Source organism: Girardinichthys multiradiatus, chromosome 6 (genome assembly GCF_021462225.1).
Source record: "Girardinichthys multiradiatus isolate DD_20200921_A chromosome 6, DD_fGirMul_XY1, whole genome shotgun sequence".
NCBI lineage: Eukaryota > Metazoa > Chordata > Actinopteri > Cyprinodontiformes > Goodeidae > Girardinichthys > Girardinichthys multiradiatus.
The window spans coordinates 4,147,666-4,174,803 of record NC_061799.1 but is presented as its reverse complement, the minus strand read 5'-3'; the positions used below and the strand labels follow the sequence as shown (position 1 = coordinate 4,174,803).

The 27,138-nt window shown below is 39.6% G+C and overlaps 1 protein-coding gene across 1 annotated transcript; it reads left to right on the top strand.

The window, feature by feature from the left end:
* On the top strand, positions 1–27,092 carry LOC124869545 (regulator of nonsense transcripts 1-like). Its single transcript, XM_047367456.1, has 24 exons — positions 1–358; positions 847–983; positions 1,790–1,879; positions 3,087–3,254; positions 3,339–3,519; positions 4,017–4,178; positions 4,295–4,379; positions 4,500–4,598; positions 14,933–15,041; positions 15,131–15,290; positions 15,396–15,514; positions 15,689–15,853; positions 17,253–17,367; positions 17,458–17,601; positions 17,712–17,925; positions 18,852–18,969; positions 21,227–21,383; positions 22,447–22,589; positions 22,778–22,952; positions 23,149–23,230; positions 23,961–24,122; positions 24,202–24,455; positions 25,695–25,814; positions 25,931–27,092. Exons 1-23 carry the CDS (start codon positions 188–190, stop codon positions 25,809–25,811), a joined length of 3,327 nt encoding a protein of 1,108 aa, XP_047223412.1. The 5' UTR covers positions 1–187; the 3' UTR covers positions 25,812–25,814; positions 25,931–27,092.
* The last annotated feature ends 46 nt before the right edge of the window (positions 27,093–27,138 follow it).

The following is a 27,138-nucleotide window of genomic DNA, read 5'->3' as shown; positions in this document are numbered from 1 at the left end:
TGCCCTGAACTTCCTCTAGGAGACAAGTGATGAACGACAGGAAATGGAACACCATCCACTTGTCCACAGCGAGGCTCCATCTTCCTAGACACTGTCTGTTATTTCCCATCATTATCTTGTCTCTGTGTTTGGGATAGGTCTGGGATCGCGACGGTTTATGGAATATTGTCGTTAAGAAGCAGAAAACATGAGCGTGGAGACGTATGGGCCGAGCTCGCAGACCCTGACGTTTCTGGACACCGAGGAATCGGTGCTGCTGGGAGCGGACACCCAGGGCTCCGAGTACGACTTCATCGATTTTACCTTACCGAGCCAGACGCAGACGCAGGGCCAAACCCAGAGCCAGTTGGATAACCAGGTTCGTTGGACTGTTTTGACATTTTGTTTTGAATATACGCCTCCTACTGTGTTGACACAATGCTAGTTAGCTAATGCTAGCCAACAGCCTTGAACATACCTGTGTTGTCATGCTTTGTAGCTGCTCAGTTTTTACAGCTAGCCGCCTGAACAGTTAGCATGTTGAGTTAGAGCTTTATTTACCTGGGATCTAGGCTGCTAAATATTGCTCTGTGTAATTAACCACTGCTAATTCCTAACTGTATAATAACAAGTACGTTTTTGAGCGCAATCCGTGGATTTTTATTGAATACCGACACAAGCTGTGGCTCTAGGCAGCTATTCAGTAGATTACAGAGAATGGTGCTGATATTTGATAATTGATGAGACAGTAAGCAAGATCACGACCAATTATCGCATCAGGTTGCTGTGTTCAGGCTATTTAAAATGAAACTTTTCAGTGAGTGATTTTTGGTTTATTTCTTATGACCAATCTACCTGTCTCCTCAGGTTAACGGTCCAGCTGTTGAGCTGCAGAATGGAGACGACCCTGTGATAAAAACCAGCCAGCTGCTTGCAGAATTAAACTTTGAGGAAGATGAGGAGGATGCTTACTATACCAAGGACCTTCCATTGCATGCTTGCTGGTATAAGACCTGAACATTCATTTACTTTATCAGGGTGGATCCAGTGGTCGTTTCACCCTCAGAGCTGACCTGAGTTTGTAGGGGGCCTTAAGCAGAATTTGATTTAATCTCCCAGTTATTAATGCATCCTTCATTCTGCCAGAAAACCTCTTCAGGCCATACTTTTAATTCACCACCTAAACATACTGTTTCTGCATCTGGATCAGCTGAAGGTCCTGACACAGGATGGGGGGTTGAAGTTGGCCTACCCCCCCCCCTGTTACAGCTGTGATCCACCTGGAAAGGTAGTCACAGATCTGTAACAACCATGACCTACTAGGGTAAAATGGGATTGTGGAACGAGTGAAGGGATGTAATCAGAGCAAAGACAAGGGAAGCAGTAACACTACCAGAAGTTCTCATAGTTTCTGTGTTTAATCTGCCAAATATGATATTAGGCAGAAACTGATGCAATTAATAACAACCACAAGATATTTGCATGTGTTTAAAGCACTGAATGCATGTATACAGCTAGCATGAGGAGCTCAGGTTGGGCTGGCTTTGTTTTCTCTACAGTTTACAGAATGACTATAGAGGTTAGCATGCCTGACCCATACTTACACATTTTAATGTATCTTCATGAGTTCATGTAAAGATGCTGAAGATGACTGTAAAAACTTCAGTTTTTTAAATATAATTCAAATCTGTAATATTCAGTTCTAAAGTGAGGTGAGAATCCTTGACAACTTGTCTTTTGTTTTCTGAAGTTTCATGTGTCACCTAAAGTGATTTTAGTCGTTCGGTTTCTCTTTCTGGTATTTCTGTAGTTATTGTGGGATTCATGATCCAGCCTGTGTGGTCTACTGCAACACCAGCAAGAAATGGTTTTGTAATGGCCGTGGAAATACGTCTGGCAGGTATCGTTTGAGTAAAATCAACACTGGTACACATCCATTCTCCTCCACTTAGCTTGTTTCAGCCACAGTCTTCAATGTATTTATGTGACAGACCCAAGACAAAGTAACTCATAATAAAAAAAGTGCATTTCATTTTTTGCAAAGAAGAATTTGGAAAGTGTGTAGTGCAAATGCATTCAACCTTTTACTTTGATAACTCTGCATGAAATGGCCTGTCTTCAAAAGAAAACAGAACTCTGTGTAATTTAATTTCAGTATAGGCTGTTCTATGAAGGCCTCAGAGGTTTGTTAGAGAACTTTAGTGAACAAACATCATCATGGAGACCAAGGAACACAGCAGAGAGTGATCTGATGCACACGCTTATAAGCTGGCTAGAGTCATAGGAAGAGAATAGAGCTACATCCAGGACAAGAAGAAGAAAACCTGTTAGTGGCTGCAAAAGACTTAAGGCTGGGGCGGCAGTTCACCTTCCAACAGAACAACAGCCAGAAACACAATGGAGTGGTTTTCAGTCCTGGTCCTCAGCACCAACTGTTCTGCATGTTTCCCTGCCTTCACACACCTGACCTAAATAAATGGGTGATTAACTGGTCTTTGCAGCACTTAACTGCTGCTGAGGAGGTAATGCAGTCTTTTGATTCAGGTGTGCTGGAACTGGGACACATCTAAAACATGAAGGACAGTGGGTCCTGAGGACCAGGATTGAAAACCACTGGTTCAGATCAAAGTGTATTTATGTGTTTGAATGGCCTAGTTAAAGTGACCTAAGTTCAAGAAGATTTTAGGTCTTGAGAATTTTGGAAATCAATGTTCTCCGTGCAATTTAACTGAGCTTGAGCTATTTTGCAAAGAAGAATGGGCAAAAAAAAAAATCCTGGTTTCCCAGCATGCAAAGCAGGTAGAGACCTATCCCACAGGTCTAGCATCCATGATGACAGTGAAAGGTAGTATTTACTCATGGGGGCTGAATACAAATGCAGAAAATTCTTAAGACTTTTATTTGTAAATACATTTGAAAACTTTGTATTATTTTCTTTCCATTTTACAGGTATTCACTACTTTTGTATTGGTCTACACGATAAAATGGCAATAAAATAGATCACTTTGTGGTGGTGATGTGGGAAAACCAAAGGCAAGGCGCTTATTAGAATCAGCCTTCTCAGAAACTCCAAAGCGTGGCCTCATTTGTATTCTTCTCACTTGCAGCCACATCGTAAACCACCTGGTAAGGGCAAAGTCCAAGGAGGTGACCCTGCACAAAGATGGCCCTCTGGGAGAAACTGTGCTGGAGTGCTACAACTGTGGCTGTCGCAACGTCTTCTTGTTGGGCTTCATTCCTGCCAAGGCCGACTCAGTGGTGGTGTTACTCTGCAGGTATCCTGCTCACACTACTCTCACAAATTCATCAAGATAGGCTCACTTAGAGAAAATAAGAAATTTTGTCTGAATTAAACACAGACAACCATGTGCCAGCCAGAGTAGTCTCAAGGATATAAACTGGGACAGCTCACAGTGGCAGCCACTCATCCAGGACCGGTGCTTCCTCTCCTGGCTGGTTAAAATCCCCTCGGAGCAGGAGCAGCTCCGGGCCCGACAGATCACTGCACAGCAGATAAATAAGCTAGAGGAACTATGGAAGGTAAGTTAGCCCTGCTGTCCCATGATCATTTGTCTAAAATAATTGTCCTTTGCATGTAATCTGACATGTCTAGACAGCTCAATGGGATGCAAATATCTGTTTTTTATTGCATTTGAGGTCTAAGTGTTGCCAGGTTGTTTTAGATGCATTTCATTTCTGCTGATGCCTTTTTTTCTGCTTTTCTCATTTCCTTTTTTCTATCTATTTGTCTTTGTTTTTTCTTTTTTCCTTTTGTTTCTTCCCTCTTTTCCCTTTCTGCTGACGCTTTGACTTCTCGTTTGTCGGAGGCTTCAGATGCTGTGCTGTGGCGTTCAGATGTCTCATGGCCATCATAGTGGGACACAAACATAAACTGCTTTGAAAGCTTATTTTGTTTTAATGTGCACAACCCAGCTGAAACAGGAAGCTGTGTTGAGTTAGGAGGGTCGTGCAGATGCTTTATGTACCTTTTTATTTGGCCTTTGTCATGCAGGACTTCCCCTTTGTTTTCTCGACAGGAAAATCCTGCTGCTGCTCTGGAGGACCTGGAGAAGCCCGGAGTAGATGAGGAGCCACAGCATGTTCTCCTGCGTTATGAGGATGCCTATCAGTATCAGAACATCTTTGGTCCTCTTGTGAAGCTGGAGGCTGACTATGATAAAAAACTGAAAGAGTCACAGGTTAACTGGTCTTTATTCCTGTAATTTTTGATGTATGTTTTCTCTGCAGTTTTTTTTTTTAGATCGGTGTCTTATGCAGCTGCACTGAAGTGTTTCTCCTTATTTTCCCTCATCAGACTCAAGAAAATATAACCGTCAGATGGGATCTGGGCCTGAATAAGAAAAGGATTGCTTATTTCACCCTTCCTAAGACTGACTCCGGTTATTATCTCGTTATATTTTACTTTTTACCATCTTCACTAATTGTATTATGAATTATACAGTGAACTTCTTGTTTGGCTAATTAATAAAATCCGTTATAAATGGCTTGTTATTTTTTAGATATGCGACTGATGCAGGGTGATGAAATTTGCCTCAGATATAAAGGAGACCTGGCCCCTCCATGGAAAGGCATTGGACACGTCATCAAAGTCCCAGACAGTATCCTTCTGACTGTTAACAGACACCCGGTTTGTAACAAGTCCTGTTCTGGTCAGATAATTAACACCTTATGTATTTCCTCTAGGCAGGGTGAAACATAGATGTTTACTACCATCTAGTGGCAGCTGTGGCAAACTACTACAAGAACCACAACACAACAACAGGGCTTTAAAAAGTATTCAAAACCACAAACTTCAAAAAATTTTATTGGGATTTAATGTGATAGATCAAACAAAGTATAACATAATGGGGAAGTTGAAGGAAAATATATGATTCATTTTTTGTTTTACAAATTACAATCTGAAAAGTGTGGCATGCATTTCTGTTCACGCCCTGTGGGTCAGAGGTTTGTAGAACCAGTTCTGGCTGCAGTAACCTGTGAAGGTGGGTATGTCTCTACCAGCTTTGGACATCTAAAGACTAAAATTTCTGCCCATTCTTCTTTGCAAAAGAGTTCAAGCTCAGTCAGCCTTCATAGAGGGCGTCTATAATCAGCAATTTTTCATGTCCAAAAGGTTAAATGGGCCTTGAGAAGGTCGCAATAAAATGCTTCAGTATAAACCGAACCTTTTATAGTTCTGGCTGTATGTTTTATGGTTGTTGTCCTGCTGGAAGGTCACGCTCTGTCCCAGTCCTAAGTCTGTTGCTGCCTTTAACAGTCTTTTGTTAAAGGATTTCCCTGTACAGCATGATGATACCACCACCATGTTTCATGGTGAGGAGGCTTTTGTTCTGGTTGATGTGGGGTTTTCTGCCACACACGGTGTTTTGTATGTGTCAGGTTTAAACAACCTAAAAATACTTATAACATTACAAAAAGAAGAGAAAGACAAATAATTTGTTATTTCACTCGCAGCGAGGAGAACGGACAGAGATGTGAACAGACAGAGATCAGTGTGACTTCTGTTCAGCGCAATCAGTCTTTGCCTGCAGACAAACTCATCACATCCTTTACTCACACAAACATCATAAAAGGTTATAAAATCAAATAGTCAAGTTAAAGAATAGGAGAATATATAAGATAAATCTATATTCAATTATTCCAACATTTCCCCACTGCTTATCTTATATTTGCTCATATTCTCATATCACTTAAACAGCCACTTCTTTTAGATTTTTAACTGCAAGATCATTTTTCATGAGCACAAATATAATTACACTCAGAGGCACTTATTGACATTCAAATCACAGAATCATATAGAGATGGATCTGGGTACAGGTCACAAAAGTGGTCAGTCACATCCTCATCATCTTCATCATCCTGATGTTTAAGTAACAGATAGATTTGGGTAACTCTGTCTTCCATAGGAGAAATAGCTGTGGTGATGAAGACGGTTAAGCAGAGAACGAAGGCAGGGAATACAACAACATCCACACAATGTCAAAATTGCAGCAAACACTGCAAAGGAAATTATTACTGATGATACTAAAATTTCATACTTCCCAAACACATCCAGCCAGGAGTCCCACATCGAGGGGTCTACTCCAGAATGCTCCTTCATTTTGCCATTTAGAGATCTCAAACCTTCTATGGCTTTAGTGAGGCTGCCGTCAATCAGCACCAGTGTTAGGTATGAATGTGCAGCATTTTTCTCCAAAAATTGCACAAACTCCTCCTTTTTCAGCTAACAACATGTCCAAAGCAATTCTATTCTGGAATGCCATCAGGGACGTTGAAGCCAATTAGTCACGGACAGCTTCAAACCCGCTTTGTGTCCAATTTCTTAGTTTTTGCACATTGTAGTGAATATAGTTGATCCTGTCAATGTTTTTGTTCATCGTACACCAACAGATACTTAGTAATAAAGTAATTAGAGCACAGAGTCCTGTTACATTTGAAGGCAATCGATCAAACAACCTGTCGTCATCACACCACCACCAAATGTCTCCTCTATTTTAAACTCGACTGGTTTAAAATACTTATTTACTTTTACAGTTGTAGTACACCATACTGCAGTGAGATTCCCCAATTTATTGCCTCTCTCTGTTATATTCATACATGTGTAATTTCCAGTGGTGACCCGTTTATGGAATACTGGTGTGTTCTTATCTGCTGTGGTTACAGGAAAAACAGAATCCCAGTGCTGACACATTTCATTAAATTAGTTTGATTCATTACTTCCATCACACAGGGTTGTGGTATCACAGCTGGAATTATTTATAACAAAGCCTTGAACCCAAACACACAACACAATCTCTTTTAGTCATGTTAGCCGCTTGCTCTACCATCAATAACCAGTTATTATTTGTTCCTGATACTCCAGTAATAACCTGGAACTAGTCATCTGTGGTTAAGTTTCCTAACATAATTTTTACTCTCTTTGCTTTGTTACCTGGATTGCATTATCAGCTTTATGGAGCTTAAACAACTTCTTTTGATGACTAGCATAAGCAGTGGTGCCCCACTCTGGTGTCCAATTGTTTCCTTCATCAGCTACCATCATGGACCATGAGGTGTCTCTTCTATCATTAGTTAAGTACCATTTATAACTTCTATAATCCTGTCCTTTCCTTCCTCGTTTGGTCAAGTTAATGAGTGGGATCAGCACCACAGCTATGGTTTTAGATTTCACGCACACTTGAATACCATAAGTATAACAAGTTTGTTTAGTACACATAGTTAGGTTATCTTGCCTTCCTTGATTTAGCGCTACTTGTTTCATATGACTCATAACAGGTTCCCAGAAGTACCAGAAAAATAAAAAAATCAATATGAGAAAAAATATAAATGCCCAGCAACGGAAAGCATTGTTCATCCATCTAAAAGTCATTTTGGCTGAAATTTTGACTCCTCTAAGTGGTTCCAGTGTCTTAATTTTCTTCACTGACTTTCGGGTCTCTCCAGCCTCTAAATGTCTGGGTCCACCCTATTATAAGACTGTAAAGCACTTCCCCTGGCGGAGCTTTCAACCAAAATGACCTTTTTACAATGTGTAAGGTGAATCCAGGTTGACCTCTCAGCTATTTTTACTGCTGTAGGAGTGGTTAGTAATACCTAATATGGATCCTCCCACTTAGATGAATACCAATGTTTCTTTTCTACACTCCTTATTAACACCCAGTCTCCTGGTTCCACTAGTTGGTTTTCCTGCTGGGAAATAGAACATTCCTCATTAGTTTGATTTTGTTTCTGTTGCTTTTCTAACATACTCCTCACATAATCAGCTAGGTTGACTTCTTCATCTAACTCCCACTGATTTTTGAACTGTGGTAATCTGTATGGTCTTCCAAATAACATTTCATAGGGTGTTAGCCCTGAGGTGCTTGTAATGTTTAGTTGGAAATAGTTCTATCCATTTAGAAAATGCATCTATAATGACTAAACAGAACTTTTTCCCTTCATTGTGATTTAACTCAATAAAATCCATATGAATTGTTTGAAAGGGGTATTTTGGTTTTGAAAATCGTTCCCTTCGTGGTCTTAAATTCCCTTGTGGATTATGTTTTACACATGTTAAACATGTTCTACAAAATTATTTTTTTTTTTATAAGAATTAAATCCATATGTCATATAATATTTATGTATCTGTTTATTATCTGGTCAAATATAGTTTTCATCTTTTAATGCAGCTCCATGTTTTTCCCACATTTCTATCTCCTGTGGTGGGCTTTGTTGTTGCATTTCTTTTAACACTGTATCTTTTTTTTTTTTTTAAAGATATGTTTTCAGCAATAGTGGCCTTTATTTTGTATTTGTCTTTGACAGTAGGCAGACAGGAAAGAGGGGTAGTAGAGAGAGGGGGAGACATTCAGCAAATGTCGCCAGGTCCAGGACTTGAACCCGGGACAGCCGCTTCGAGGACTATAGCCTCTGCACATGGTCGTGCGCTTTCGCCCCTACACCATCAGCGCCACGCCCGAACACTGTACCTTTTGTCCAATGCATATCCTGTTTGTATCTTCCCTCTCTCATCTTTTTTTGAGAAATCATTCACATAAACTTTTTCGTGATCCTGCAAATCACTTCTAGTTTTTGCTTCTTTTTCTGCTAATTCTTGACAATCATGTTAATTTCCATCTTCAGGCGTGGGTAACAATGTTGCTGAGTTTAAAGTGGTGCACCTTTCTATAGTTAAGTGTGGTTGTCACAGTAAGGTTGACATGCAGGACAAATGTCTGGCAGGTGATAGAAAGGTCATATTCGTCTGCAGTAATATTGCTGAAACTGCATGGGGAACTCTTAAGGTTAAAGGGTGAAATAACACTATTGTAGCACTAACGTCAACTGCCATGGAGGCAGCAATTACAGCTCTCACACAATATGGTTGCGCACACGCAACACTGTCTAGTTTTGAAGAGAAATAGGCTATTGGTTTCATTTTATCTCCATGTTGTTGAACCAGAACTGAAGTCATAAAATGTCCCTTGCAATCTACCATCTGAACAAACGGTTTACTATAATCTGGTAATGTTAAAGCAGTACTGAAAACTAGAACTTGTTTTATGTTGGTAGATGTTTCTTCAGCTTCTACACTCCATTTTAGTTCAGACGTCATTTTCAGCTCTTCCTCATACATTAGTTTGTTTAATGGAGCTACTATTTCTGCATAATTTGGCACCCAGTTTCTACAATAATTAGTTAGTCCAAGGAAGGACATCATTTGTTTTTTTATTGCTGGTTTTGGAGCTTGTAATATTGCAGTCTTTCTTTCTTCTAAAATTGTGCGTCCCCCTGCGCTAAGATTGTGGCTTAGGTATTTAACCTCATTTTTACACAACTGAAGTTTCTTTTTATTGACTTTGTGTCCCTCTTCTGCTAAATGTTTTAATAATGCTATTGTGTCATTTTTACAGGTCTCCTCATCAGGAGAAGCTAATAGCACCTCATCAACATATAGTAAAACCTGACTACCTCCTGGAGGGTCAAACTTGGCCATACTTGCACTCATTTCCTGAAAGTATATAGTTGGACTTTCACAGTAGCCTTGAAGTAGTCTGGTATAAGTATATCTTTGTCCCTCAAAGGTAAATGCAAACCAGAACTGACTATCTTTATCTATAGATACAGAGAAAAATGCATTGCTTATATCAACTACAGTAAATATTCTAGCATCTGGTCTTAGGGAATTTAATAATGTATAAGGATCAGGAACACACGGTGCTCTCTGAATAACTGCATTATTAACTGTCTGTAAGTCTTGTACCATGCGCCATCCTGTTGATGGAGCTTGTTTTTTAACTGGAAAAATGGGGGTGTTACATGGTGAGTCCTCGCATTTTATTATCACCCTTGCAGTTATTAAATCCTTTATTACTGGTTTTATTCCTTCACGTGCATCATGTTTCAAAGGGTATTGTTTTACACTGGGCCTGTATTCTGTTTTTGCTCTAATTTGAACAGGTAATGCTCCTTTTACTAAACCCACATCAGTAGGGTCTTTTAACCATAACTTATCAGGGACTTCACTCAAGAACTGTTCCTCCTGTTCAGTAAGGTATATTTCTCATTTATGCTTTGTATGCAAATGTATCCCTTCCTGCACTGTCACTGTCCAGAATAACAACTTCCTAGTTAATCCTGTGGATGAGGATGTGGACTGATTTCTGTATTCATTGTTATTGCAAACCAGTATGTGGCATCTTTTCCCCTCTGCACTATTCTTCCCATGTCCTGCCTCTTGAGTTCTTTATCCTTGAATAAAGATATGTGTGGAGGTGTCCACATTTTGCAGAGCTTCCTAGTGTCTTCTGCTAACACTACTTCAGCAACTGATGTACTGTTCCCATCTGTATAAACATAAGTTACCATGACTTTGGTAGGGGTTACTTTAGTTAATGCTTCTTCATACGTTTTATCTGGTCCAGGAGTATTTTTTATGCCACATGTTAATATGTAGATCATCTGGTGTCATCTGATCTTGTAGTCGAGTAATGACATTTCTTCCTTCTGTTAATAAAGCTGTCCCTATGTCTAGGGGTGGCTTATTTGGAACATCTAGTGGTAATAAGATGGTCCCACTCCTTTTAACACGAAATAATCTCCTTGGCTGAGTTCTGCTTTTCTCTTTACTACAATATGTCCTTCTGAGGTCGGAATTAATGCTAACCCCAGATGTAGTAATCCATCTCGTCCCAATAGATTCACTGGACACTCAGGGAACATTAGAATAGATAGCTGACATGACTGTTCATTGGGAGCTCTTATCCAAACTGGTTCAGACTCACAGACTTGTGTCAATTTCCCACTAGCTGACCTTACTGTTATTTGCTGATCACTAAGTCTGGAATTTGAGATTGTTTCTCTACAGGTGGTCCTGCATGCTCCGGTATCACAAAGAAAAGTAATTGATTTTCCATTCAACAGTAAGGTAACTTCAGGTTTAATGCTATCTAGGGAGAGAAGGTCCTAGAAATTTAGGAGGACATCCTGCCCCTGTGTTTTTGGTTTTTTGTTTTCATCGGTGTCTGAGGTACTAGGAACAATTTCACTTGTTTTCTGTCCTAGTCATGCTGAATTATTATTTCTCCTCTCAGGACAGTCTCTGGCCAGATGTCCTTCTTTCCCACAACACCAGCATCCTGAGGTGTATTGTCTGTAGTTTCCTCTGCCTACTCCTCCTCTCTGACCCCTGCGATTTTGTCCTCTGCCCCTAAATCCTCCTCTTCCTCTGTTGTTCTGATAATAAATCTGTTCTTCTTCTTGCTGAAAAAAGGTGCTGGCTATCTTTTTCTGTTTTTTATCCTTCATAACCTTTTCTGCATGGAGGGCATGATTTACATAGTCTTCTAGATTTGCTGTGGGGAACCCTATAAAATGTCTCCTTACCCAGGTATTAATTGCATCCCTGGAACCAGCATGTAGTGCATTTTTTAACTGCTGTCGATAAGCTCCTTATTCGTTTTCATCTTCTTGTAGACCACTATGTATTTTAAACACTTTTGTCAGTCTAATCCTATATTCTTCAAAATGCTCTTTCTCTTTTTGTTTCACTCTGGCTATTTCTGCGTAGTCAGCTCTGCGTCTGTATCTAACTGTAAGCCTATCGATTAATCCCCTCACTCTGTTTGTTCTGCTGTTAAAAAGAGTAAAATATTTTCTAAGGTTACACAGAAAAAACGTGTCATGCCATGAACCTCCGTGACACGCTGTATCAACAGCCTCCAGCGTCTCAAACAATAAAAAATAAACACAAATAAAACATACATGAGGTACAGCCATGGTGGGGATGGATTTATTCACCAAAGGGACTCATTTTAGCCCATCCAATCCTGTCAAACCTCATCAGATCTTTGGAACAAAACAAAAACTTTCCACCTACTCTTTTTACTCACTTTCTTTTGTCCTGCTGTTCTACTTTGCAAATCCATCAAAAATTACTTCTTAGCCCTCTGACCTTTTCTAGTTTCCACAAAAACGTCCATTCTTATCTCCTGCATCACATCTCTCTCTTTTTAGTTACTTTTAATGAATAATCTACATCCTCATAACCTTCTTTGTAAATTTTTTTTTAAATCACGGGTACTTTTAATGTAATTTTAATTATTGCATCCTGTAGATTAACTAATTTCTTAGAGTTTAAACAACCATCATAATGATATGTGGTTATCCATTTATGTAAATATTTTAATTTTAATATTTTAATTTGATCCTGCGCTTCTATAAATTTCCAATCCTTGCATTGTTATTCATTTTTAGTTTATTTTTACTCGCCCCTTTTCCCATTTTTTTATTTAAATTTGGTCCAGCATATAAATACCTAGGGTATTCTAAATGCTGGATTATTCTGCTCAGTGGGGTGACAGAAAAATCTTCTTTTGTGGTAATTCTCACTTCAACTCTTTCGAGTGGAGAATTCTTGCCTTCGCATCCACAAATGTTAGTCACTTACAATCCTACTGCTTTGGTATGAGACAAACCTAGTAGTTTAAATCCTCCATTCATTTCTCACATGCACACATTTTAAACGTGGAATTTTCTTAGTATTTTTGTATAAAATACTTAAACGCGGACTCCGCCGACCTGAAAACACGGAATTTCAGTATTACTTCTTAATACTTAAGAGGACCCCGCCATCCTTTACACACGGAATGTTTAGTATTACTTCTTAATACTTTTCCAGGACTCCGCTGTCCTACTTTTACCTGTTAGGGTCTAGGATTCACAGGGTTTTATTTCACGCAATGACCCCCAGTCATTCGTCACACTTTTTTAATCCAAATTCAACTCACCACTTTGTCTTCTCCTCCCTCAGAGTTCCGTCAGACCCCAGCGGGCGGGCCGAGATCTATATACATAGTTCAATTGACTGTCCACAATTTCTCTATAATTTTATATGCTTTCTGTAATTAGTAACGCTGTTGCAGGGGTCAGTAAGAGCTTAAATTCAGCAACACATAATTTCAATAATAGAAATGAATGAATCATCTTAACCTGTCTTTGCCTGATGCTGAAACTAATGAGGTTGGAGAGGCTTTGAAGACGGAGGCTCATCCATGCACCCAATGGGGATGTTTCCTCGGGAAACAACGAGACAACTTAATCTTCAGTTTTCTTCCTCTAAGATGACAGGCACTGATGCTCCAGGTTTCGTTGGTCAAACAGGAACTTTGTCGTCATATGTCTCAGAAGACAGTAGCTTCCAGAGGCTGAAGAGTTGAAGGAAACCCTAGAGGTATAATTGAGGTTGATTCAGGACTTCCAGAAGCCTGAAACTTAGAGCAATCGGTTGTTCACCGATCAAGTTCACTTCAGTTGTTTGGGTAAAAGGGCAATAGATGAAATCAGATTCTCAATTTCGAGGCACAGTCCTTCGAGGGCACACGGGTTGATCCTCTTTATAATGCAGTCGATCAGCTGGGCTGGGTCTCTGGTCCTCTGCTTCATCCATAGCGTTTTTCTTCATCCAATCTTGTTTGCTGGTCTTCTTTGAGGAAACAACTGCAGTTCCCTTTTTTGGCATTGCTTTTTTAGTGCATATGGTCTCACTGGTCAGCCCTTTGTTTGTCTTCTCCGTTATTGCTCAATACTTAGTCATGGTCACCGTGACTTTCTGATGCTGTTTTTCGGCCTTTAAGATACCAGTAGTCAGCACGCAGCCGTTTCTCGTCACTCTCAGCCAGAATACAGTTCTCTCCCTTATCTGCTCAACCTTAAACTTAACACAATATTACACATTCTACTCTCAGCTTTCTGCTTTTACTTTAGTCACATCACTTCATACATCACAACGGATTAACATTCCATCTCATATATAGCTGATTAAGAATCTCTAAACCTTAATGTTTTAATTTAATCATCAGTTCTCAATCATATTTCAATCATATGTTTGTGTACTTGATAAACAAAGATCACTCATTTCATTTAATACTTGTAGAAAATAAAAAATTACCATACTTAATTTCTTTGGTTACACTTGTTTATACTCCTGCAAAAAAATAAGACAGTTAATATATGACTCCATACAGGCCTCTCCGGTGTTTTAATCCCAGAATGTGAGAATATACTTATTTCACTTTTTATTGATTCAACTGTGAGTATTTAATAAATGTTGCATGGATTACATGGAAAGATCTCACTCTATTTTGACAATGGCTTGTATCAAACTGCAAACAGGACATCAAAAGGCTTTCTGCCTGTCACTCTTCTAAAAAGGCCAGGTTTGTAGAGGGCAAAGCTAATAGTTGTCATGTGAACAGATTGTCTAATTTAGGTTGACAACCGTGTCTTGGTAGATTTGCAGTTGAGCCATCCTCTCTTTGTGTTCAGCTGGATTGAACAGAACTCTGTGATGTTCAAAGCTTGAGATATTGCTTTTGAAGCTAACCCTACTTTAAACTTTTCCACAACTTCCTCTCTGACCTGTCTACTATTCCTTAGTCTCCATGATGCTGTTTGTTCATGATTTTCTTTTCTCCAACAAACCTATGAGGCCTTCACTGAACAGCTGATCTATACTGAGAGAAAATTACTAATTAGGTAAGTTAGCTGATTTGAATTTGACCTAAGGGCCTTCAGAATAAAAGGGTGAATCCAAATGCACATCAAACATGCCAGATTTTTATTTGTAAAAGCAAAATGTGAAAACCATTTCACAATTTTGCACTATTTTCTGCTGGTCTGTCACATAAAATTCCAGTAATACACATTTATAGAAATTAGTGGTTGTAATGAAACAAAATAGAAAAAAGTGAATGTGTTTTAAATAGTAAGGCACTGTGTTATGAACTATACTGAACTCAGTTAGCTTACATTTAGAAACACAAACGTTTACCTGTGCTACTCTTCGGATGAGAATAATTCTAGATTAAACATGTTATTTTTTTAGTTGTCATACATTTGTTTAATTATAGGGAATTTTAAGGAGTTGTGGTGTTTCCTTGACCTTATCTGCCAGACTATGGGGATGAGATTGCCATTGAGCTCAGGAGCAGTGCTGGAGCTCCGGTGGAGATCCCTCAAAACTTTCAGGTGGACTTTGTGTGGAAGTCCACCTCCTTTGACAGGTATTCAGTCAACCTCACACCTCGTCTACCTCTGTTATGATAAAGGAAAAGCTGTCTAATAGTTGCCTTTTTGTACTTTTACTCTGAAGAATGCAGAGTGCCCTGAAAACATTTGCTGTGGATGAGACTTCAGTGTCGGGTTACATCTATCACAAGTTGCTGGGACATGAGGTGGAAGATGTGGTCATTAAGTGCCAGTTGCCTAAACGCTTCACTGCTCAAGGCTTACCTGACCTCAACCACTCTCAGGTGACCTTTAGAGAAACCGATACTAACAACATATTAAAGATTGTTGGTTGCTGCATGGTGCTTTTACTTGCAGGGTTTAAATGAATATGGTTTGTTTTAATGCAGGTGTATGCTGTGAAGACAGTGTTACAGCGCCCTCTCAGTCTGATCCAGGGTCCCCCTGGCACAGGGAAGACGGTTACCTCAGCCACCATAGTGTACCACCTGGCTAGACAGGGAACAGGGTAAGAAACTACGGCAGGTTAATGAGTGGACTGGATTTATAGTAAAAGAAAACAGTTTTCTTGCTCTATGTTTAAAATTAGGTATTTTTCAAGACTAAATAGACTAAATGCATTAACAGGATATTTCTGAAGAATAAATGGAGCAGGTTTCATATTTTCCATCGTTTCTTCTAGGCCAGTGCTGGTGTGTGCTCCCAGTAACATTGCCGTTGACCAGTTGACTGAGAAAATTCATCAGACGGGGCTCAAGGTAGTGAGACTTTGTGCCAAAAGCAGGGAAGCCATAGATTCACCTGTGTCCTTCCTGGCTCTTCACAACCAGACCCGTAACATGGACAGGTACCACACAAGTGTCAATAGTGTATTCAGTGTTTTCATGTTAAATGATTAGAGATGCAGCAATCAGGCTTCTCTTGGCTGAGAACAATTTTCTGATTTTTCTCTTCGGTCTGACCTGCCCATTTAGATTTATTTCTAATGAATTCAACATATAAACAAATAAAAATGTGCTTCAGGTTCATTGAGGCAATAGTTTTAAAGTAGAAATTTATAATTTATGCTTTCAAAGCATTGGTCCCTAAGTTGATCAGATTTCTTTCTGATTAACCTAAAAAAAAAAATCAAAGTGAATGCTGTTGGTAGTAAACATTTATATATATATATATATATATATATATATATATATATATATATATGATCGCTGATTCGCTCATTTTGCTGTCAATCAAAAAGGGATTCATCCTCAGACAGATCTTCCAATCATGCAGAAGCTGAGCGGCCGATGGGCGGGACAAAGCCCAGCATTTTTGCTTCACTATTGAACTCACTGTTTAATATGGATGCAAATCGTTACCATATTTCAAATGAAAAAGCATTTTCAGAAATGCTTTTTTATTTTAAGAATGTGGCTACATTGTTTGACTCATAAATGAAATTAGTAATCAATAATCCTATTTGCATTTTAATTTTCTTCTTCAAGACTGCTCATTCTTTCACTTATTAAAATGAAAAAGAAAAAGACATTTGAGATTTATTTTTCAAAATGTACCCCAGCAAATAGATACCAAAATTCAATTTGAAATGTAAAATTTGAAAATGAAAAAGCATTTCCAGAAATCCTTTTTCATTTTAAGAATGTGGCTGCATTGTTTGACCCATAAATAAAATTAGTAATCAATCATCCTATTTGCATTTTCTTCTTCACGACTGCACATTTTATGCCATAATCAAAAAGAAAACAAAGCAGACATTGCTTTTTCATTGTCGTGGTCTGCCCGCAAAGTACTGCCCAGAACTCGAAAACGAAAAAGCATTCCGAGCAGCGGGCGCAGCAGAGTGACGTCACCAGCCGCTCTTCCTCAGCTCCCTGCTGACCGAGCTACCCATCTTGTTCGGTAGGGGGCGCTGTGCACGTCTGCATTGCATTACATTGCAAACGTGCCGAGAAATTGATTGAATTGCAGCAGGACCGAGCTCAATTTGTGGCAGTGGCAGGCAGAACTGGTAGTTCCGGTGGCAGCTGTGGCGGAAAGGAAAGCTGCGTCGTTACCAGTGATAAGAAGCTGATTCTGAACAAAAGTTGAGCGCGTTGTAGCGCATATTTAGTCAATGACAGGTACACACAACGGTATATATTTGATCACTTATTGTTTGATATTTTAGGGGAAGCTGAGCTTCCCTTGCAGTCTTAGAGCAATTGCCACTGGTGTGTATGTTTCACTCTGGTTTCTATCGGCAGCATGCCAGAGCTCCAGAAGCTCCAGCAGCTGAAGGATGAGACTGGAGAGCTGTCGTCCTCTGACGAGAAACGCTACAGAGCCCTGAGACGTACTGCTGAGAGAGAGCTGCTTATGGTAAGCCTGTCTGTGACGTGTAAGACGCTGGAAGTAATGTGATTTACCAAATGGAAGCCTGTGTTTCTTTTTTTTTTCTCCTTCAACCAGAATGCTGATGTGATCTGCTGCACATGTGTTGGAGCGGGAGATCCCCGTCTGGCTAAAATGCAGTTCCGGTCCATCTTGATTGATGAGAGTACCCAGGCCACAGAACCAGAGTGCATGGTGCCTGTTGTTCTTGGGGCCAAACAGGTAGGAGCTTCAAAACGAAGGCAAAATACAGCAGGATATTTCATGAGTATCCGCTATCTAACCAAGCTTGTCTTAATCTTTTTTAAATTGACCATTTTCTCTTTTTGTAGCTCATTCTGGTGGGCGATCACTGCCAACTAGGACCTGTTGTGATGTGTAAGAAGGCAGCTAAAGCAGGCCTTTCTCAGTCTCTGTTTGAGCGTCTTGTAGTTTTGGGCATCAGGCCGATCCGTCTGCAGGTTCAGTACCGCATGCACCCGGCTCTCAGCGCCTTCCCCTCCAACATCTTCTACGAGGGCTCCTTACAGAATGGCGTCACTGCTGGTAAATTCATGTTAGTTTGTTGTAAACACCCCTCATATTTACTAGACAGTTAACTCTGAATACATCCAGGTTTCTGTGTACATACCTAAAAGCAACTGCAGTTAGGGTTAAAACAAATGTTCACTTTTTGTTCCTTCCTTGGGTGAACAAAAACAAAGCATGGGTGGCAGGGTTTAAATGCTGCGATTGCATATAAAATACAGAACTCTTGTTGTGTCATTTAAACGTTAACATAAAATATGAAGTGCAGAGGGCCTGAAGCTCAGAGATGACTAAAACAAAAGGCTGGGAATATTCGACCATTGACAAATATTTAGCACCTTTCTACTACAGCTCTCCACCGTTAGTTCTGGGTCCATCTAAGATGTTCTTCCTCCCTACCAGCGCTGCTTCAGGGTGGATTTCTACCCCCTTTTGTCTGAATTGCCCATGGTTCCTGCAGTGGAAATAATCCACATTTTAGATTATTTTGCAAGCAGTTGGAATAATTACTTTTCTGTTTCAAACAAAACATTTAGATCAGGTTCTATATTATTGTTCATCATTTTGAAGTAAATACAATTAAACCATTATTTTTCTTTCTCATGAAACAGTAAGAATTGTGTACTGACCCATACTTAATATGTAAAAGGTTGAATATGAATTTGAATATGAATACCATTAAACAACTAAAGTGACCTGAATAAGGAACTGTAAACTCTTGATACAGAAAAACTAAATGCATTGTTGAAAATCACAAATGTTCCCATAATCATCTTTATCAAACAAAAAACAAAAACATTCTAATTATTTAGGAGTTGCTTTTTACTTGGCAAGCAGCCCCATCATTCAAACTAAATGTAACTTTTGTAAGGAATGAGATGAATGACTCACTGACACTGTCTCAACGTGGGTCCTGGTTCTGTTCTGTTTTGCTCTGTCTACAGCTGATCGGGTGAAAAAAGGCTTTGATTTCCAGTGGCCACAGCCTGACAAGCCCATGTTCTTTTATGTCACCCAAGGCCAGGAGGAGATTGCCAGCTCTGGAACATCATATCTGAACAGGTTTTAACTTTGGACAAAAACTTCACTAATTTATCTTATGGTGCCTTTTGGAAGACACCAGTATGAAGGTGAAATACAGGTCCTTCTCAAAATATTAGCATATTGTGATAAAGTTCATTATTTTCCATAATGTAATGATGAAAATTTAACATTCATATATTTTAGATTCATTGCACATTAACTGAAATATTTCAGGTCTTTTATTGTCTTAATACGGATGATTTTGGCATACAGCTCATGAAAACCCAAAATTCCTATCTCACAAAATTAGCATATCACTAAAAGGGTCTCTAAACGAGCTATGAACCTAATTATCTGAATCAACGAGTTAACTCTAAACACCTGCAAAAGATTCCTGAGGCCTTTAAAACTCCCAGCCTGGTTCATCACTCAAAACCCCAATCATGGGTAAGACTGCCGACCTGACTGCTGTCCAGAAGGCCACTATTGACACCCTAAAAGCAAGAGGGTAAGACACAGAAAGAAATTTCTGAACGAATAGGCTGTTCCCAGAGTGCTGTATCAAGGCACCTCAGTGGGAAGTCTGTGGGAAGGAAAAAGTGTGGCAGAAAACGCTGCACAACAAGAAGAAGTGACCGGACCCTGAGGAAGATTGTGGAGAAGGTCCGATTCCAGACCTTGGGGGACCTGCGGAAGCAGTGGACTGAGTCTGGAGTAGAAACATCCAGAGCCACCGTGCACAGGCGTGTGCAGGAAATGGGCTACAGGTGCCGCATTCCCCAGGTCAAGCCACTTTTGAACCAGAAACAGCGGCAGAAGCGCCTGACCTGGGCTACAGAGAAGCAGCACTGGACTGTTGCTCAGTGGTCCAAAGTACTTTTTTCAGATGAAAGCAAATTCTGCATGTCATTCGGAAATCAAGGTGCCAGAGTCTGGAAGAAGACTGGGGAGAAGGAGATGCCAAAATGCCAGAAGTCCAGTGTCAAGTACCCACAGTCAGTGATGGTCTGGGGTGCCGTGTCAGCTGCTGGTGTTGGTCCACTGTGTTTTATCAAGGGCAGAGTCAATGCAGCTAGCTATCAGGAGATTTTGGAGCACTTCATGCTTCCATCTGCTGAAAAGCTTTATGGAGATGAAGATTTCATTTTTCAGCACGACCTGGCACCTGCTCACAGTGCCAAAACCACTGGTAAATGGTTTACTGACCATGGTATCACTGTGCTCAATTGGCCTGCCAACTCACCTGACCTGAACCCCATAGAGAATCTGTGGGATATTGTGAAGAGAACGTTGAGAGACTCAAGACCCAACACTCTGGATGAGCTAAAGGCCGCTATCGAAGCATCCTGGGCCTCCATAAGACCTCAGCAGTGCCACAGGCTGATTGCCTCCATGCCACGCCGCATTGAAGCAGTCATTTCTGCAAAAGGATTCCCGACCAAGTATTGAGTGCATAACTGTACGTGATTATTTGAAGGTTGACGTTTTTTGTATTAAAAACACTTTTCTTTTATTGGTCGGATGAAATATGCTAATTTTGTGAGATAGGAATTTTGGGTTTTCATGAGCTGTATGCCACAATCATCCACATTAAGACAATAAAAGACTTGAAATACTTCAGTTAGTGTGCAATGAATCTAAAATATATGAATGTTAAATTTTCATCATTACATTATGGAAAATAATGACCTTTATCACAATATGCTAATATTTTGAGAAGGACCTGTATACATTCAAAAGTTAAAAAGTTTTTTTTTTTTTATGTAGCCTATTAAGTTGTGCTTAGTTATCCTTCAACAAGATGACATTTACTAGTTTGGTTAGGTGTTATATACTATGTAATGCCAATGTATGGTGCTATTAATGTTAATTACTGATAATTTCACGATTCTATGTATTTCAATGCTATTAATTGCAGTTTATTCACACATAAATTTTGAAGCTTTTAAAAACATCAGCATCACAATTATATTTAAAAATGTAAAAAATACTGACTGGCCTATTCCCTACCGCTCTGAAAGCCGAGCCTTCCACCTGACCGACGTGCTTTGTGTGAGTAGATAAAGGTGTCGGTCAAACAGAGGTGCCTCAGCCACTAATGTCCAGAATAGGCCCGGATTTACAGTATACACCGTTAGACGTAATAAGAGCTGGATCAGAAATAACTTTATTATTGCAGACAATGTTTTGAACTGCTACAAAGTATGTTTTTCTTCATAAGCTAAATAATACATTTTTAATAATGCATCTCAGCTTATGGTGCCTTTGTCTTGCCGCATCCGGCACATTTTTGCAGAACTGAGGCTGCCAATGTGGAGAAAATAACCACAAGGTTACTGAAGGCTGGTGCTAAGCCCAATCAGATTGGCATCATCACTCCCTATGAAGGACAGAGATCCTACCTGGTCCAGTACATGCAGTTCAGTGGTTCCCTTCATACCAAGCTCTACCAGGTGAGCTCAGCTTAGGTTTTACTCCAGGGTTCCTTCACGGTCATGGCAAGTATAAAAATAGCTTTTATCATTTTTCATGTCTGGAAGAGCATGGATAAAAGAAAATTATGAATGAGAAAAAACATTTGCATTACATAACGTTATTCATTGTATTTTTTTAAACAAATAAAAATTGTTAAATTTCTTCTCAGCTTAGTCATTAATATTTCAGTTTCTTAGTTTCTTGTTGAGAATCCACACATACTAAAAACCTGAAAAAGGACCTTTTTAATTTTTTTGGAGTATTTGTCATGTATTTAAACTGGTCAAGTGGTTTTCTAACTGAGCTTAATCAAAAATGGTTCAGATGCCAAAATATGAAACCAGAATGTTAGAAGGTTACAAAAATTGCTGAAAAGAATTAAGAGTTTTGAAATGGAAACTGTTAAGGAATGCTGTTACTCACGGAGCACAGGCCTTCCTCAAATATCATGTCAGCTGTAGAAAACCTGTTGATTTCTGTTATTGCGTTAAAATGTGTTGAAAAGTAACTTTTTCATTACTTGATAACTGAATCCAAATTACCTTCAGATACAGAAGATTTAAATGGAAGACTATGGCCTTGTAGCGACCAATAATGTAATAACAGCCAATAAATACATTTTTGAGCCAAAAACATAACATTTTGCAAATAATATAACTTTAGTTAAACCCCTTTTGAAAACTAAATTACTGCAACTGATAATAATAATATTACAGAAATATAACTGTATTTCAAGGAAATATATTTTTTATTCTGTAAGGATACATACTCTCTCTCACTCTCCTTACAAATCAGGTCCACTTTAAGAATTTGTTTTTGTATAGATTGTGTTTAGAAAATTGTTTACTTGCTTTTTGCTATTTAGATATGTAATTTAATGTATGGAAGACTGCACAGAGATGGTTATTTTATGAACAACCAGAGGGGGTCTGGTTGACAGGGTCTTATCTTTTTTAGCCATACTGTGAAATATACACATACTATATACCAGAGGGAAAAAAGCCCCAACAAAGCCCAAATTGTCATTGCTCTTGTGTAAAGGAGGTGGAAATAGCCAGTGTGGATGCTTTCCAAGGCAGAGAGAAAGACTTCATCATCTTATCCTGTGTGAGGGCCAATGAGCACCAGGGAATTGGCTTCCTTAATGACCCCAGGCGTCTCAACGTGGCACTCACCAGGGCCAGGTACAGCAACACCACTTCACACTGAAAACTCTAACTCTGACATTGTTCAGAACATTATTAGAGTTTTACTTCATCATCTTGTTCTGTGTGTGGACCAGTACCATCACTGATCATTTTAGTAGTTTGGCTCTTTGCTTTCCTCAGTTTTAATGAATATGCCATTTACTATTCCCTCTGCTGCCATGCAGGTACGGTGTGATCATTGTGGGGAATCCTAAGGCTCTATCCAAGCAGCCTTTGTGGAACCACCTGCTGAATTACTACAAAGAGCAGAAGGTCTTAGTTGAAGGCCCTTTAAACAACCTGAGAGAGAGCCTCATGCAGTTCAACAAGCCACGAAAACTAGTCAATGCCATTAACCCTGTAAGTTAAATGTGGGTCTGGTGCTCTCACCCATGGGCTTTGTAATCGGGTAGTGCGTAATTGTTTTCCTCCTCCTCTCTGCGGGAAATGAAGTATTTCAGATGCAGCCCAGAACAGGAATTACAAAAGGGAAAGAGAAATGACTAAATGCAGATGTCAGAAGTTAAAGCAAGTGAATAAGTTGTTTGCTTGACAGGGTGGGCGTTTCATGAGCACAGCCATGTATAACGCCAGGGAGGCGCTGATTCCTGGATCTGCCTATGATCGCAGCAGCAATGGTGAGAACGTCTTCACTCAGAACACACACCTTCAGCGTAAATGGAACGTTACAGAGTTGTTCATACTTTAATATTAAATGTCTTGGCTCTTAGGGCTGCAGCTATAGAATATGATGTAGAGGCCGAAGAGGTCTGTAAGAATTTAAATAATTTGTCCTTTTCAGAACATTTTCTTTATATTAAAAAACAAACAAAAAACTTAATGTTGAAAGATGAGATGTTAAAGTCCCTCAGGTCACCTGCTGTAAGCTTTTATTTTTTTTAAACTGAACAAAAATTAACTCAAAACCTATTTTTTCACCTGAGGGCCAAACTTTGTACGTTTCTTCCTTAGTAGATATTTCTTTGACTCCAGATCAGTTTGAAGTCAGACGAGCTCCTCATAGCCAAGAAATTTTACATAATCCATGCTGCAAACACAGATATCCACCAGCTTGTGATTCCTTTTATTAGAACATGTTTGTATTTGTGAAACAAGATTTTATTTCCTCTTGAACCATGATTCAAGTCTGTGTGTAATGAAGTATGCAGACAGCCATTTCTATCTGCTTTATGTAATTCCCTGTGTGACATTTTCACGGCAGCTCGCTCCAGTTTGTTCTGGATGTTTGATTCAGCACACCTGTTAGTTGGTATCATTGGGTGTGTGACAGTAGTAAATGTCAGGGTGAAACACATGAATACTGAGCAGAACGAAAGAAAGGATAAACGTACTCTTTTCCCACTACAGGCCGTCCGTCCAACATGTACTTCCAAACTCATGACCAGATTGGTATGATCGGTTCAGGACCCAGTCCAGTGTCGTCCATGAACATTCCTATTCCCTTCAACCTTGGGATTCCTCCTATACCTCCACCCGGTTATTTAGGACAAATGAACGGTCCCTCTGCAGGTGAGGGTAGCGTACTTGTCAGAGATCAACTGATTCCATGGTTTAATTAAATCTCTTTACCTGTTTCTTATATGTGGAGGTCGTGGTGGAAGGATAGAGAACAAATCAGTCGGGAGTGGAGGAACGCGAGGTGGGCGTCAAAAAAACCCTGGCACCATGGGGAATGGAGGAATAGACCACGAGCTACATGGAGGACACATGACTGGCAGCCAGGCTAGCCAAGACCAGGGCTCCCAGCAATACTCCCAGGGCCCCCTCACTCAGGGCTATCACAACATGAGCCAGCCATCTCAGATGAGCCAGCCAGGGCTCTCCCAGCCTGAACTCTCACAGGTTTGTTCATTTCTTCAGAAACGTAGCCTCACTGTCTTACTGTGAACATTTTGTGCATTCTCTGTTCCTAATTGTTTAATTGCTCTTACTTTAAACATGCAATATCACTTTTAGTGGGATTAAAATGGCAAATTGTGTTTTGGTCCTTCAGATGCAGATGTACAGGTCCTTCTCAAAATATTAGCATATTGTGATAAAGTTCATTATTTTCCATAATGTCATGATGAAAATTTAACATTCATATATTTTAGATTCATTGCACACTAACTGAAATATTTCAGGTCTTTTATTGTCTTAATACGGATGATTTTGGCATACAGCTCATGAAAACCCAAAATTCCTATCTCACAAAATTAGCATATTTCATCCGACCAATAAAAGAAAAGTGTTTTTAATACAAAAAACGTCAACCTTCAAATAATCATGTACAGTTATGCACTCAATACTTGGTCGGGAATCCTTTGGCAGAAATGACTGCTTCAATGCGGCGTGGCATGGAGGCAATCAGCCTGTGGCACTGCTGAGGTCTTGGTATGTTGGAGGAACTGTGATGCAAGGGGTTTTCTTGTCATCCAAATGCCCTGAAAACCTTTTTAAAGTGCATGGCATTATGATGGACTCACAACTATACGGTACCAATGCACTTTTCCTATCATACTGGAAACCCGGGCAGAAGAATTTTCATATGAATAATTATTAATTCCATGCCTGAAGACAGTGATGCAAGTGCCATCACCGCCTTTAGGCTAGATGTTGAGTTATGGACCCAGCGCAAAACTCTCTAGGACAGGGAACACCCCATGATGTCCCTGAAGTCATAATGAAAGCTGTTTTCCTTTAAAAATTCTAACTAATCCCACACGTCAGCTGGTAGATCTCCCAAGAATGCTGTAATCATCGCCTTTAAGAATTATTTTGTCATCTGTGCGTGTGCTATTATATATGAATTGTATGTGGTTGATGACTTTATTATGCTGAGATTGTGATTGCCCAGTGCTGTGGATGTTTTGGCTAACTTTAATTTTCATTATTTGGGGAAAATCTTTTTCCCAGAAGATACAAACTGCCTGTCTGAATGGATTAAGTCAATATTTTAAATTTCCACTTTACATAAAATGTGTGAACTTTACTGATGTTTGTTCATCTTTCCTTTTCCAGGAGGGGTTTTCATATATCGAGGGTTAATTCCTTCCCTCCTTGGAAAAAAAATAACCCACTGGTTTATTTGTCCCATTATAGGACAGCTACCTAGGAGATGAATTCAAGTCCCAGATTGATGTGGCTCTCTCCCAGGACTCCACCTACCAGGGGGAACGGGCCTACCAACATGGTGTGACTGGACTGTCCCAGTATTAGAAAGTAGGAACCCTCTAACTAGTGCTTGAGTCTTATTATTAATCACATAAGATTGCTATAAAATTATTTTCATGTTTCCTCACTTGTATTTCTGCATATTATTTGATTTTGTGTTTCAGATTGCTGGAATAGAGCTAGACCTGCCTGAAGCTTGGTTTGTTGGTATTTTAATATGGGTAATAAAAAAAGGACAAACACCCGTTTTCCACTGCCACAACCGAAGCACCGCTGTGTGACAAAGGAGGAGACTGTGAGAAATTAACCAATCACAAGAGTGAGAGCAGAAATCGGAGTAGAGCTGGACGGGATAGACAACAAGACAGAAGGCGAAGGGGGCTGGCACGACATGAGGAAGCACTGCTGCACACCAGTGAAGATGTAGAGAAGGGAAGCTGGTGTCCTCAGAGCAGTGCAGTGGAGGAGATGAGACCATCAACTGGTTATGGAGTGGGATAGGTCTACATGATTCTGGACAGGTGAGAAGGGGACAGTAATGCCATTGTATCCCTTAACCTCTGAAGACCTCCAGGTGATATGATTTGGAATCTTGCTCCAAAAGGTGAGAACCGTGGAAAAGAGCTGTCTCACACAAAGCTCCTCCAAGAAACTCAACATGGTATCCTCTTTGACTTGGAGTGAGACAAATGAAATGGAGACAAATCTCCAAAAGCAGTTGTTTTGGCAACTCTTTTAAACCCTGAGCTTGAAACTAAGCATCTAGAAGAAATGTTTGGCATTTCAAGTGGACTCGGTTTGTCTTGCTGTGCCACAGAGTTGGGACATTTCAGGACTGCACACACATGGGTCATCTACTTGTCTTCCTAAGCTTTGAGAAATCTTTCAGCCTTCTGAAGAAGTGTGTTCAGAGATGTATGCTAGTGCAACTTCCCATCTTTTAAAGCAGGTCTTTGTCTAGGTGGTCTACTAAGAACAGGTTATGTTAGAATATCAAAAGTTAAAACATGTTCTTTCCAGATGCTAGTAGAACAAAAATAATTACCATAAATATATTGCAAGTGTATGAATGTGTTATTTTTCAATTGGCTTAAGTTAGTAAAGCTTGCACACTAGAACAGGATGAGGATAACCTGTAAGGAAGAACTGAAACAGAATTTCTTTTATGCTTTTAGAGGTAGACCTGATGATGCAGCCACTTAAAGCTCCATCTTAAAACATATTTAATCCTGCTGTAATATTAAATATATTGAGTGCTTGAACAGTGTTAAAAAAGTGATCAGATGAGATCTGGTAAAGTAAAATAAATCACTTCATATTGATAAATGAGCTTGTTTTATTTATTCATCCTTTTTCTGTTTTCCTGAGCTAT

Excerpts from the sequence above, each read along its gene's own strand:
- LOC124869545 (XM_047367456.1), top strand. The coding sequence starts at position 188 with ATGAGCGTGGAGACGTATGGGCCGAGCTCGCAGACCCTGACGTTTCTG. Across the intron at positions 3,255-3,338 it reads GTGGTGGTGTTACTCTGCAG|ACAACCATGTGCCAGCCAGA; the intron begins GTATCCTGCTCA and ends AATTAAACACAG. Across the intron at positions 24,456-25,694 it reads CCCAGCCTGAACTCTCACAG|GACAGCTACCTAGGAGATGA; the intron begins GTTTGTTCATTT and ends GTCCCATTATAG.